Genomic DNA, 14,307 nt, shown 5'->3' with positions numbered 1-14,307 from the left:
ATTGTACTGTCTGTATATTACTTAAGTATTTCTACGTACTTACATGTTTAGGCTTATGTGTCATTTTTAGGAAAGTATTATCTTGTGATGATAATGCTTTATTTGCATGGTCCCACGGTTCTCAAAACAGGTTAGTCCTTTGTCAATGTTGCATTTACTTGTTTTCTGAAATTACGAACGTCAGCGTTAAAATTAATATTATTGTGTCAATAATTTGGGAAATAACTTGTGGTGAAGTGAAGTTTTAATATATATCCGAATTGTCAATTTGTGGCATTTAGAAAAGGCAAAGGGTGGCCGTAGTGTGTAGAGTTGTTTTACCAAGGTTATGTACAGAATAAAATGCTGTATGTATTCGTACACTTCTGCACAATGTGGTGTTGGTGTCCCAACACCTACCTGGCACTATGGTGTCCCATATTCACCGTGCACAGAACATGTTACAATGCGTATTTATTTCCGCAATACGAGCGGGGAAAGGGGTGTTTAGAGAGCTACCGAAAAGCACCTGAAGGCAGCACCACGGCGAGAAGGAGGCGCGGAGCCAACTCTTGCTGCCTGAACACACAGAGCACACCCTGCCACAGAGCCAGCCAGTGCTAACAGGCACAAAAATGTCGGGAAAGAGTTTTCGAGTCAGCGACGGGGACTGGATTTGTCCCGATAAAAAGTAAGTGCATCTCACACTCAGAATAAACTCAAATTTTACGCAGTAGCTCAGTAAATGTTGCAGCAGACGTTTGCTTAATTTGCTGGTCTTGCTAACAGTTAGCATAGGCCTTCTAGGATGTGGTTCCCGCTAACATTGACTAACGTTAGCTAAGTAAACTAACTAACCTTTAACTTGTTTCTACATCGTTACCACACTGTAAGCAGCATAAACGCGACATATTTATTGTGCATATAAGGGTGGAGACACGTTTTGGTTTAACGTGTCATTGAGTCTCCATATAAGTTGTCGGTGTGCGCAGACTTCCAGATAGCAAGCTAGCTATAGTTAGCTTCACTGGGATGAGGCGAGAGTTCCAACCATAGACTGTATACGCACTATTGTAGGAGGTGTTTACAGAGTTGTAGAAGCCAAGTTGCCATGAATGTAGAGTCTAAGTTCGGTAGTGGGCGATATCATGTTGCAAGTGAACTGCATTTAAAACGCCGGAGTGACGGACAAGCCAGCTGCCAGTTGTTAGTGCACAGGCCTTTGACACGGGCTGTCCAACGGGGGACAGCAAGCCAATGGGGTGGCACATGAAAAATAAATAAGCCTACATTACTCATCTGGCTTGTAGTACATTCGGCTTATGCCTGAATGGTGAAGTATAAAGCTCAAGCCTTTCCTGGATCTAAAATGTGCGTGGGTTTTTTTTGTTGCTTTTGCAGGTGCGGAAACGTCAACTTTGCTAGACGAACTAGTTGTAACAGATGTGGCAGGGGTGAGTCCTTCTCCATGCAAATTAGTATATCTTACAGAATTTCATACATCCTTTCAAAAAACTGCTGTACTTAAATCCATTGTTTTACATCCACAGAAAAAACCACAGAGGCGAAGATGATGAAAGCAGGAGGAACAGAGATTGGGAAAACTCTGGCTGAGAAGAGTAGAGGCCTCTTCAGCGCAAATGATTGGCAATGCAAAACGTAAGTGTTTATTGTAAATTATAAGGGAGTACCAAAATATTTAATGAACCATACACATTTTAAAGATGTTTTCTTCCCTCTTGTTGTCATGCAGATGCGGCAATGTGAATTGGGCTAGGAGGTCAGAGTGCAACATGTGTAACACACCGAAATATGCCAAGCTCGAAGAGAGAACAGGTATCCCAACAAATATTTCATTTGACAGTTTTTGGTGTACTTTTGAAAACTGGTTATTGATTGCTTTTTCCCTGCATCTTGTGGTCTTTCAGGTTACGGTGGAGGTTTCAATGAACGGGAGAATGTGGAATACATTGAAAGGGAGGAATCTGACGGTGAATATGATGAAGTGAGTCCTACCAGAAAGTGTAATGTTTAATAATTGAAGTATTTCAGCTGTCCTACTGTAAGTCACAGAATACAAGTGTTTGGCTGGCTTGACAAAATTTGCATTGCAAGAGGTCATTTTTACTGATAAGGAATATGTATTTTTAATGTCACAGTTTGGTAGGAAAAAGAAAAAGTATCGCAAGACCACCAGTACGTCTTCCTCAAAAGAAAGTGAAAAGAAAGAAGTAACAAAAGCTCCACCTCAACCTGAAGAGGAGGAGGAGGAGGAGGAAGAAGATGAGGAGGAGGAAGATGGTGACCTTTCCAAATACAAATTGGATGTAAGATTGGTGGCTGGAGCTAGAAATTTAAACGAACATATATTATTATAAGAGCTGATTACAATGTCACAAAAAAACAACACAAAAAACACTTCCTCTCCAGGATGACGACGACGACGAAGATGGAGACCTTTCAAAGTACGACCTGGACGCCAGTGGTGGTGATGATGATGACGACGACAAGCCAGCTAAGAAAAGGGGCAGCCGGTCGGGTTCATCCCGTTCCCGTTCATCCTCGCGCTCCTCCAGCTCCAGTTCACGGTCGAGGTCCAGGTAAAAGGGTACAGGTCAAGGGTAACTCCGGGCAAAATGTCAGTATCAGCTCAATCTTCCTTCTGATTTACTGATCAACATCGATTACATGTCCTGTTCTGCTGATTTGTTTTCTCTTTTCCGAACTCCTCCCCCCTTCTGTGGTGTTAGAAACCCCATGTGCAATGATCTGTCTTTATAATATCTTTTGTGTTTTAATTTTGACTTCAGATGGAAGAAATGTATTGTTCATATTAGTCTTTTTGCACTTATCTGTTAATTCACCTACTCCATTCTGACAAAGTCGTTACAAACAACTTTTATTTGTCTTTGTAGTTTCGGGAGTATTTCTCCAAACCCCCACATACATATTTTGTTAGTCTGAATAGACGCTCATCAGTTGCGCTATACAGTAAGGCAAGAAGAGCTTTCTTTAAGTATTTCATAGGATTTAAATTCACATCATGTCTCTGCCTTGCCATGTGAACAAACAAGCTAATTTTCATGTTCCGAAAATATTGGAAAGGTTCTGTTTTTTTTTTGTCTTTCAGGTCCCGCTCTAGAAGCTCATCCAGTTCCAGATCTGGATCTCGCTCCAGGTCCCACTCCAGGTGAATGAGGTGACATGCACTCTCTCCCTTAGAGAGTGTATGTATGGGGCCAAAAGCTCCAGAACAGTCCTGTTTCCTAGCCTAAGTTTAAACAAAGAATCATCCGCTACAGACCTTCTTCTCAATCTGCAGAAAATAATTTTCATCTGAAATCTTTAGGCAAACTCAAAGGGTTATAACAGGTCTCAGTCACTTGATGTAGGGTTATTTCAAGTTTCAATTGGGCCTGAGAGTATACCAAGTCCACAATTTGACTACCTGAATTAATTTTATCAAGGCTCAAATGTCTGAATAGACATCTGGGGTCTTCATCAAGCATCTCAGGAGTGGTGCTGGCTTTGCTCACTCAGTCAATGTCAGTATATTTAAAGATTTTCTAGGTGTTAAACCATTCCGAGGACACTTTAATCCGCGAACCTTAAAGCGGCTTGGGTAAAATGTTCTCCGTACCATTAATCCATAGTTAAGTGCTCTCAATCAGAGAAGCTTGATAAGTACCCACGCTGGTGAGACTCTGTCTTGACCTTACTGACCTCAGTGCTTGGTTTATTCCTCCCAAAAGATCCAGTTCCAGGTCTGGAAAGGGCTCCTCTCCCCGGAAGAGGTCCCGCTCACCCTCCTCCTCGCCTGAGAGGGGACAGAAGCGCAGTCGCTCCAGGTCCTCATCTGGAGAGAGAAAGCGGAGGCGTTCTAGATCACATTCGTCCGAAAGGTTTGGGTTTCTGTGGAATACCACAATGGCAACTATTATTAGCCGTCTGTAACCTCGCTTATGGGAATTCAGATTTACAGAAATACATTCACATTTTGCCTTGTTACATTGTTCTTTTATACGTTGTGACCTTGTACTTCTTTCAAGTATGCATAACTGAATGTTAATAGCCGAGCCTGCTGACCTCCTTCTTCTTCCCGTGGTGTTTGTGTGATTCCAGATGCCGCGGCCAGTCCTCTGGATCCTCCCATTCTGGCTCCAGTTCAAAAAAGAAATAACTTAATCACAGCCTTCACAACAAGAAAAGAAGCCTAAGTACAAGTGCATGTTGTGTTGCAAAGAAAACAACTACATCCTTCAGTATGCTGTTCATTTTCATAGAAAAAGTCTTATTTCCCTCCAAAAAGACAGCGGCAACATGACTTCTGTCTGCCGTTACCTTACGTTATCATTACATGCTCCCTTCTTAAAAGCACATACACCCCAAGCGTGGCAAGTGTAACTACAGGTGTCTAATATGTTCAGTCCTATATCAGGTTATGCGAAGAGGCTATGAAGTATCCTATTTTAATCCCATTCTGCTGAATATTTTCGTGGCAGTACGTTTTATTCTACTCGACTGGAGAAATTGAAGTTAACATTTTTGAATACTTTTTTTGGCCCTAGGAAACATTTAATGTTTTTTTTTTTGTTTTTTTTTAAACAAATACATTAATTTTTAAATAAAAGGTACTTAAGCACCAATTAGGAATCCCAGAGCAATGAATTTTGGCCCGTTTTATTTTCTTGATTAATATATATTTTGTTTTGTATTTTCAAGGTAAGTATTTTACTTTTTTTATATTGCTCGTGTTAATTAAATGGCAGTAAGTTTAACAATCATTGGGTTAGATTTAAGTGTTTTTTTTCTTTACACAATTGACGCCTATTGTACCACTTACACTTCATCTTCATTTGTCACTTGGGAAACTAATAAATTCAAGAAATTACAGATTTTCTTGCTTCAGAATAATGCATCAAGAATAAACATCATACAGTGTGTCCCGGTTTATGGTAGAATGTGGCAGTACAGTCTTTATTGGTAAAATAAGTCTAATGTACACGTGTAAATAAAATCCTGTTGACATTGTTTGTTGTTGCTTTGGTGTGTGTGTGTGTGAGAAAGAGAGAGATTTGACCAAGGTAAGGCTAGGTAGTATTGACAGACGTGGTACATTCAGCATGCATTAATGTTTGCTAAATCTGAAAGATATGTGTAATTACTCTCTGTATCGCTATATTTGAGATAAATTGTTTTGAGGACCTAAGCAGTTATCACATAGTTATTTGAAGTGAGATAGCTAATATGCCAGGAAAGAGTGAGAGCAGTGTACTTTCAGTGTTAGGGTTACTGTTTTCCAGTGATAGGGCCAGTTCTGTTGAACTTAAAATATTGTGTTAACTACTTATAAATGAAATATGATCATTGCTATAGACTTCAAATTGGCTAGTAAGGTATTGTGTTGATTTAAGGTTTAACAGCTGTAATTTCTCAGAAATTATCTTGCTTTGCCAGAGATAAAGTAGACTACAATTTGACTGACTATTGAATTTAAATTAGTGTGGCTAATCTCGACCTAATTGTAAATGGCTAGATAATACCTTAAAAGAAGAGTAAGTGAATAGTGAACATGGGAAGGGGCCCATGCTTGACGCTGTGTGTGTTCACTGTGGTCAACAGGGGGCACTTGTTGCTGCTCTGGGTATGCAGAGTTTAACAGATGGGGCGCTGAGTACGTCGATGTGCTTATAGGAGAAAGTTCATCAGGCCAGAAGGTAGATACATTAATATTGTCCCCAATACTTGTTACTTTCAGGGTCTGATACAAAGTGTCACGGACTGCATTCAAACTTGGTAAATTAATTGCTTTAAGTTTTTGTTCAAATGTAGATAGGTTTGCATCATTGCGCCATGCAGGTGCTGTTCTCTGAAAGGAACAACTACACGTACTCTGCTTTCAAAAGGTCAAGGACAATGTTTTATTGCTTTCTCCACTTAAGAGACGCAGAGCAGGTTTGTTAATTCCCTCATCTCATGACATGAGTTTGTCCGTGTGCTCACTTCACCGAGATGTGATGATAATATCCAGCATCTTGACTGGTGAGGGCCCGAAGGAGGTGCGCCTGCGATAGCGCTACAAGTGCTGTTACCTCTACTTGTAAATAGAAAGTTAATGAATAAAAATCGCCATAACGCAAGACATCCAACAAGATTTCCAAAAATCCGGTTTATGATAAGTGTAAGTAAAGCCTCACGCATCCTCAGCTGCTTCCTCTGGGCGCTTTTCTAGGTAGTCCCGCCTCCAGCGCGTAAAGGACCCGACGCGCTTTTACGCACTGCATTGAGTTGGAGCGCAAGAGGATGCCAGGAACAGGCGTGGGATTTCTACTGCATAAAGGCTTATCCTTTTTAAAGCATGACTGCGGACGATTGTGATTCTTTAGAGGACTTGCACACCACTTTTAGAGAGATGATGCGCCCCAACGTCTCCAAGTCATTGCGCGAGGGCAATGTCACCAAGAATTCCAGTTGTGGATCTGTGTCTGTTGGTTACCCTATAACCATGATGATCACTGGTATGGTGGGCAACACTTTAGCTCTCATCCTGGTGTATATCTCTTACAGAAAGAAAGAGAATAAAAGGAAAAGGTCTTTCTTGCTTTGCATCGGATCGCTGGCGCTTACTGACCTGTTTGGACAGCTTTTGACAAGTCCAATAGTAATATCAGTTTACCGAGCTGATCTGAGGTGGAATCGTATCGACTCATCTGGCAGTTTGTGCGCTTTTTTCGGGGTGTGCATGACAACTTTTGGCCTGTGCGCTCTCTTCTTGGCCAGCGCCATGGCAATTGAAAGGGCTATGGCGATAACAAACCCGCACTGGTACTCCAGTCACATGAAGACAAGTGTGACAAAGCAGACTTTGGCTGCCATATGGTGTCTTGTGTTCCTCTTTGCGCTGTTGCCCATTGCAGGGGTCGGGAAATACACACGCCAGTGGCCGGGCACCTGGTGCTTCATCAGCACGGGGGACAGAGAAGTCCGTGGCAATATGTTTTTCGCTATCACTTTCGCCACGCTTGGGATTTTCTCTCTCCTTGTAACACTTTCCTGCAATGTAGTGACGATCCGGGGCTTAATTATCCGTTGTAAAACAAAGTCTGGCACGTCCCAGTCTTCAAAGCAGTGGGAACGGCTCACCACGGAGACCGTCATTCAGCTGTTAGGGATTATGTGCGTCCTGCTTATATGCTGGTCTCCTCTACTGGTATGTTTTTACAGGCGACTGCAGCCTACACATTTCTTACAGCATACAACCATAAGTTCCCTATGACCCAAGGAAACTGAAGATATAATATAAATACTTTTCTAATAATGCATAAGGATTTTTTTCTGATAGTGTTAAACAATGAAAGCCAAATACTAATATGATAAAGTGGCCAGTGCTATAATTCACAATTTAATTAGGTATCTTAAATTGGTTTTATTGTCAGCTGCCTGTCACAAACTGCAGATCTTTGTATCTCTGGAGATGCTCTGTCTCCTGTTGGCAGGACAGCGAAAGGAAGCAAAACAAACAAACATAAACCGCACTTGCAAATCACATGCTGTGATGTATGATTCCTTTGAAAACGCTGTTGCCATTTTCCATTAGGGAGCAATCTACTTAGCCGAGTCCTGTTTGGGGGGTCTGCTCAGTGTGCCATGAGGTCATGCATTGTCAGTTTCATAGCCCCTCCAAGGATATTAATAGAATCCCTGTACGACAGCACTGTTGTAGCAGTGGTAGAACATTAGAAGGAGTACCTGGAGTGTGAACATTAGCGTTTTTCCCCTAGTATGATATGGTAGCTGCTCAGGATTTGTCTTGGGTTCAGTGTCAGCCACATTGAATATTGAATGTAAAAGAGACTGCCCACAAAATCTAAAACTATTATCTCTGAGCCAACAAGAGTGCATGTAATATAATATAGACCTCTGAAAGGCTTTCTTACCAAAGAACAAAAAATAAACTCATTCTTTCAGTGAATGTATCAATTAATAGTCATAAGTTCATAATACAGATGTTTGGCATGCCTCTGTTGGTACGAACAGCTTGTGTCTGCCTCCCCCCTCAGGTTCTGATGCTAAGGATGATCTCCACCCAGGTGTCCTCCCACGAGTGCAATTCAACAGCGGGGACTTCCAATCACAGCTCTGGTCGGGATGTCCATTTTGACTGTAACTTTTTTCTGACAACGATCCGCTTGGCCTCCCTCAACCAGATCCTGGACCCGTGGGTCTATCTGCTCCTCCGGGAGATTCTTCTCCGCAAGTTCTGCATTGTGGCTAACGCAGTGTCCAACTGCTCTGTAGACGATCATAAGAACACCCAGACAGCACTGGATCCTCTTAATAAGCAGAACCAAGATGGCAACAACCTACATAAACCCCAAAGTAGCTAAGTTGACCTTTGACAGGAATTCTTGTGACTTAGCCGGGACAGATTGGATGGATGTGAAAATGGATACCCTATTGTCTTGGAGGATACATTTTTCTCCATGTCTCCATAGAAGGATACTGGGCAATGGAAGGGAAGTGTCTGTCTGTTGCACCAAGAACCAGCCGAGTCTGATCTGGGTCCATTTGTTTTGCAAATTCCATTCAAAGTCACCTAACCAGCATGTGGATGAATGACCGTGTCACCTCTTGCATTGGCTGCAGCGTAGCCTAGTTTCCCGTTTTAACAATAACATCTCCTAGACCCAAGCACTGAATATGGGTGACTCCAAGCTGACTGATATGGAAGTGGTGCATCTCATGCTCTTTTAAGTTTCTAAACTGAGTCATCACTTTCAACAACTTGAAGCCAGACAACTGAAGGACAAATGTTTTTTGTGAATGTATGTAAATTAAGAAAGAAACTGTAATTTGCTTGTATTAAGTTGTAAATAGCTTTGCAATATCTTAAAGAATGTACTAACTTTGTTTAAAAAAAAGGATGTGTGGTCATTCAGAAGAAAAATGCAAATCCTAAACTGGAGCCAATTTTTGATTGTAGGTTTATTTATTAGCATTTGTAGTAATATGAGGTTAGTTGTTTCTGTGCTGAATGTTGAATGTTGTTGCTACTTGTTGGGATTTAGTTTGTAAAATTTTATTATATACTGTACGTGGTGTTTCATGGCTAGCAGCCAGGATTATGACGATGTATTTTGTTACAAATATTTTCTCAACAATTTTCTTTTCACAGTAACTTCAAGGCCACTCTTATGAATGTGTGTGGGGGATACGACTTTAGGTTTGCGTTGTTAAGCATCGTGAGATTATCGATAGCAGGGTGGCCTGATACTGTAGCTGTCACTATGTCATTGAGCAATCCCTGCCTTTGCATTGGATTGAAAGTATTCTTGTTTAGTAAATACACAATATGCAATGACAAGTGTACTTTAAAAAATATAATTATATCAATATAAGTAGAGAGAGGGGTGCTCTTTGGACACAAGACTGATGGAATGAAGTAAGTCACCATAGAATTAAAAAGCTTTTTTGGCAGCTTCTTGTGCAACTGCTTCAAAACAATGTGCTGTGGCATCACAGGTTTTAATCAGTGTGTGGGCCGACAGTGTTGTGTGGTCACAGTAATCCTACCAGTACATACCAATTCTACCAGTACACAGGGGCTGTAGCTGCAGGTACAGAATGTTTCAGCTACATGAATTTATGTGTTTATTTATGTGGTGATTGCCTTGGACGTATTAGATGTGCCCATCCGTAGTCTATAATTTTTCTTCTTATCAGCCAAATCATGTTAATTTTTTTGAATGTATACAGTGCAATTTCTGAGGTCTGAGATGAAATCAGTGTACTTTTTTAATGAGCTGGTGTGATCTTAGTGCTTAATGATTCAATGTCATTGACAAAGACTGCTGTTGGAAAGCAATGGCACTCATTGTTTTTACAGTGACATTCATGTATCTCAAATAATGTGGTGATGAGGGCCCACAAAGGTACTAGAATGAATACCCATGGATGCAGGCAGGGGCTCATAGAGAATGCACAGGGTCCAGAATTGTATGCTATGTCCCCGCACACCAACACCACAACTCTGCCTTCTAGGCACATCAGCCAACAAGATTAGATTTGCTCAGTCTTGCCTTTGCCTTTCGAATGTGAGAATACGTACAAGCTCAGCGATAATGACCCTACAGGATTGTTGTCTACAAACACCATGTGAAAGATGAACAGTTACTGTTCCCATGTAACAGCAGATGTACGGTTTATCTTGTATTGATTGTGACGCCGGTCTGCTTTAGTAGTTCACACAAAGGATTAACCTGGGTTGGTGAGTGAAGACAAAAATGTAGAAGAAAACAGAAATTGTTTGATTATTTGTTGAGGAGTGTGTTGCACAGAAACCAATAATTTGGCATTATTCATGATTATTCTGGAGCTCATTGGCAGCTATGACCGTGCATCAAGGTTTGCGTACGGCATCTTGCTTGTTAACATGCAAGAACACTAATGTATTCCTCAACAAGTAATCAGTTTCATTACTGTCTTAAGTGCTATCACACTGATGTGAGGAGAGTTCATTTTAATGAATGCTTCACTGATTGAGCTGCTGGCTCTGCATTGTGAACTTTTATTCCAAGCATATGTTAACCTTGTGTAGCAGTTAATATGCACTTGATAAGTAGCATCTGGGGTTTATTTCATGCATTTAAAGTAATGATTACATTTATTTGCAAGTTACAGTGGGATAGGTGTTTTTCTTTTTACAATTGACTCATTCAGCTTCCACTTTAATCTGCCTCATGTAATTATCTCATTTCTCTGTCCAGGAGACTCTGAAGTTTCCTGCTCTTCAATTAAGAAAACATAAGTACATAATGGAAAAAACCCTTAAAGCTAACTTGCCCTTGATGGAGATATGAGTTTTTCAGGGTCTTACATCCCACCCAACCGTCACAGTGGAAAGGTAATTGGCACAATAATGAATTTAAAAAACAACATGATACATTTCCGGTAAAAGCCTACGCAATGCTTACAGAGAGAGCTTTCTGTGATTCTGTAGTACAGTCTACTCTTATTAAATATGAATGTTCATTAGAACCAGAGGAGCTACACAGTAATATGAGATGAACATCCAGTTTACTGATCCACACGGTGTGATCGTTAAAGGCGATGGTAATGAATATTTGGCTTCATTATGAGTTGTGTCAAAAAGCTAAATTGTTTCCTGCCACAAACCTGCTGTTGCATATTAATCTCAAACTCACACATGAGCCTCTTTAAGAACTGCTATTCAACCTGTGATTGTTGGGTCATGTTCGATTTGCTTGCATGTTTTAATGGTGTGCATTTGTTTGAGGAACAGGCCCCTTATAGCAGGCAATTACAAAGTCACAATTCCAATTACAGGGAAAGTGTTTATTCCACAGCTGTTAAATAAGTCATACTTTTTTCTTTCCATTGGAAATCCTACAGTCCAGTGCTTCAGTATTAAGGTGATTACTTTATGACCCCTTCAAAAAATATTTTCCCATACAGTAATAATCCTTTTTGTCTCTGTAACACATATAACACCAACAATTCCGTCTATCAACCTAAAGTGGGGTAAAAAAACAGAAAAGCATCTAATTCCTGTTAACTTCTGGTGTTGGATATAGTCACTCACAGAATAAATGTCTACTTTTTGCAGTAAGCAGGTGTCCTTTCTAGAAAGAACTGGATGACTAGATACAGATTTTCCCTTTCTTGTCTCTGTGGTATCAAGAAATCACACTCTCCCATCTAGTTAACATGTTGCATACCGTGAGCAACTGAAAAGGTACATGATGATCCTTGGTTTCATTAACTTTGTCTGAAAAGCCGTTTTCAAAATTGACACGGCATAAAAAGTCAAACAAAAGGCAAGAACCAGGTACAACAAGAAAAGTGTCTCTTAAGTCTGTCCAAAGAGCGCATGATGGTGTCACATGTTCATACGTGACAATGGAAACAGGTTTGGCCCACCAGCCAAGGCTCCACTGGTGAATGTAAATAAATACCGGGTGTCTCTCAGATGTCCTTATCTTTTGTCACTTTATGCCTCTGCTTTTGAATGTTAAACAAGAGTTCTGTGCACTCTGACTAAATTCATTTCTCAATACTCTCTCTGAACTCTGCGGCACGATGATTCTCAGATGAGGGCTATCAACATGCTTTCACACAGCTATTGTTTGGTTGTCAGTGCTCTTGTGCCTTTCACCTGGTGTTCCGGTGAGGGATGTTGCAACCTTTTGTGTGAAATCCTTCAGATGTTTTGACATATCTGTCATAGTTTATGGCTTACGAAACATGTTGCTGAGGAAAGAGAAACATCTACCTACCTGTCAAAGTGTCCTTTTGGTACTTTATGTCTATGTACTCTACTTGACTTGTATCAGTTCAACATGCAATGCACTTTTGATTCATTTTGTTGCAGTGTTCTTGGCTTAAGTCATGGTGTAATGTTGTAATTCTAATAAAGGATGTGAACATATTTGTTCAATATGTGTGGGGCTTTTGTGGCTGCTGAAGCATGTTTTCTTATTAAATATTGATACATCTTCTATCTATCATACTAATTGATGGTTGATGCAAGTAGAGTGTACAGTATTAGAAGTAGTGTGCCTCCTAAATGAGGCATCCTGAATCTGGTCAGGCTGAGCCAAGTAATATATTTAGAAAAAAACCTGAGGAATGGGAGCGTTCTGGTGCCCTGTGGTCTTCGACTTATACCATGTAACTACTTATGTCCCCCCTGAGTCTGGCAGGGGATGCTTCTTGCATGTCATTTTACTCTGGTCGACTAAGGTTTCTGGCTATTACTACATACTGAATTTAGTAGATGCCACCTATTACAAGACAAATAATATTCATGTTCATGTCGTATTCATGTGCTTTATATTTAATTTTATTCAAAACTATGCAAAACATCGAGTAAAGTGTCATTGGACACTACCAGTAAGGCCATACGTTTCACCATAATAGGCCTTGCGCTAAACAGATGGATTAGGCAGAAACTTAAAATAATGCCTCCAACTAAATACCTCCTACGTGTTAATAAAGTCTTTTGATGAAGAGGTTCACATACTGTACCTAAAGGAGAGAAAACACAATACTTTAAATGACTGCATCCTGCTTTGCTCAAAACACAACAGAAGAATTGTTCATACTTTAATGGGGAAAAATATATATAAACTATTCAAACCTTTAGAGACTGAAGTACTAAAAATACCAAAAGCCGATAACCAAACATTAGGTCTGTTGCACGCCCTCTTTGAAGGCAAACTACCTTAGATATGGAGAAAAGTTTACAGGACCTAATGGAGGTTTAGTAATTGAAAGTTTGTATCATTAAATACTTGCATTGGAGCCACTTGTGCAAAGCCTTCTTCTCTTAATATTTGATTTTATAAAATCATTATTACGCTATAGTATTTTCTCTCAAGTGTAGCGATCATCTCAAAAGTATTTGCAAAGTTCTGAATGATGAAATAGTTATAAAAAGAGTTAAATAGAAAATAAAAACAGGATAAAACAAGACAATAAAAGTTACAGTGCAGTGTAAGTTATTAATCAACAATCAATTTTATTTAATTTAAAGCAGTGGTAAAAAAGAAAAGTCTTCAGTCTTGATTTAAAAGAACTGAGAGTTTCAGCAGACCTGCAGTTTTCAGGGAGTTTGTTCCAGATACATGGAGCATAAAAACTGAATGCAGGACAAGGACATGGAGATGTTTAGTTTTGACTCTGGGGACGGAAAGCAGACCTGTCCCAGACAACCTGAGAGGTCTAGATTGTTCATAATGTAGCAGGAGATCAGCAATGTATTTCTCTCTAAACCATTCAATGCTTTATAAACCAACAGCAGTATTTTGAAATCAATTATCTTCTCAGACAGAAGCCGGTGTAAAGACCTCAAAACTGGAGTGATGTGATCCACTTTTTGGTCTTAGTGAGGACTCGAGCAGCAGCGTTCTGAATCAGCTGCAGCTGTCTGATCTATTTTTTAGCAAGCCCTGTAAAGACACTGTTACAGTAGTCAAGTCGACTGAAGATAATTGCATGGACAAGTTTTTCTAGGTCCTGCTGAGACATAAGTCCTTTAATCCTTGAGATATTCTTCAGGTGATAGTAGGCTGACTTTGTAATTGTCTTAATGCGGCTGCTAAAATTCAGTTCTGAGTCCATAACTACGCCAAGATTTCTGGCTTGGTTTGTGGTTTTTAACATTAACGATTATAGCTGAGCACTGACTTTTCATAGTTCTTCCATGGCTCCAAAATAATGACTTCAGTTTTATCTTTGTTTAACTGCAGAAAATTCTGGCACATTCATCAAATTGTTGATTTGTTCAATACAGTTACTCAATGCTAT

The 14,307-nt window shown here is 40.1% G+C and overlaps 2 protein-coding genes across 2 annotated transcripts; both read left to right on the top strand.

Annotated features, from left to right (window-relative positions):
* Nucleotides 1-500: 500 nt before the first annotated feature.
* zranb2 (zinc finger, RAN-binding domain containing 2) lies at nt 501-5,010 on the top strand. Its single transcript, XM_046049893.1, has 10 exons — nt 501-670; nt 1,381-1,433; nt 1,530-1,638; nt 1,733-1,815; nt 1,908-1,984; nt 2,139-2,306; nt 2,410-2,579; nt 3,110-3,169; nt 3,732-3,881; nt 4,102-5,010. The coding sequence occupies exons 1-10, from the start codon at nt 615-617 to the stop codon at nt 4,157-4,159; spliced, it is 984 nt and encodes a 327-aa protein (XP_045905849.1). The 5' UTR covers nt 501-614; the 3' UTR covers nt 4,160-5,010.
* A 1,137-nt stretch (nt 5,011-6,147) lies between these two features.
* ptger3 (prostaglandin E receptor 3 (subtype EP3)) lies at nt 6,148-11,805 on the top strand. Its single transcript, XM_046049892.1, has 2 exons — nt 6,148-7,189; nt 8,040-11,805. Exons 1-2 carry the CDS (start codon nt 6,338-6,340, stop codon nt 8,364-8,366), a joined length of 1,179 nt encoding a protein of 392 aa, XP_045905848.1. The 5' UTR covers nt 6,148-6,337; the 3' UTR covers nt 8,367-11,805.
* Nucleotides 11,806-14,307: the final 2,502 nt, after the last annotated feature.

Source organism: Micropterus dolomieu, linkage group LG05 (assembly GCF_021292245.1).
Source record: "Micropterus dolomieu isolate WLL.071019.BEF.003 ecotype Adirondacks linkage group LG05, ASM2129224v1, whole genome shotgun sequence".
In the NCBI taxonomy this organism is placed as follows: Eukaryota; Metazoa; Chordata; class Actinopteri; order Centrarchiformes; family Centrarchidae; genus Micropterus; species Micropterus dolomieu.
This window is presented reverse-complemented; position numbering and strand designations above follow the sequence as displayed.

What these genes read in the sequence shown, in the direction of transcription:
- ptger3 (XM_046049892.1), top strand. Translation starts at nt 6,338, where the DNA reads ATGACTGCGGACGATTGTGATTCTTTAGAGGACTTGCACACCACTTTT. An exon ending in TATGCTGGTCTCCTCTACTG is followed by an intron (nt 7,190 to 8,039) that starts GTATGTTTTTAC and finishes CTCCCCCCTCAG; the next exon opens with GTTCTGATGCTAAGGATGAT.
- zranb2 (XM_046049893.1), top strand. Translation starts at nt 615, where the DNA reads ATGTCGGGAAAGAGTTTTCGAGTCAGCGACGGGGACTGGATTTGTCCC. An exon ending in TGGATTTGTCCCGATAAAAA is followed by an intron (nt 671 to 1,380) that starts GTAAGTGCATCT and finishes TTGCTTTTGCAG; the next exon opens with GTGCGGAAACGTCAACTTTG. An exon ending in TTTCCAAATACAAATTGGAT is followed by an intron (nt 2,307 to 2,409) that starts GTAAGATTGGTG and finishes CTTCCTCTCCAG; the next exon opens with GATGACGACGACGACGAAGA.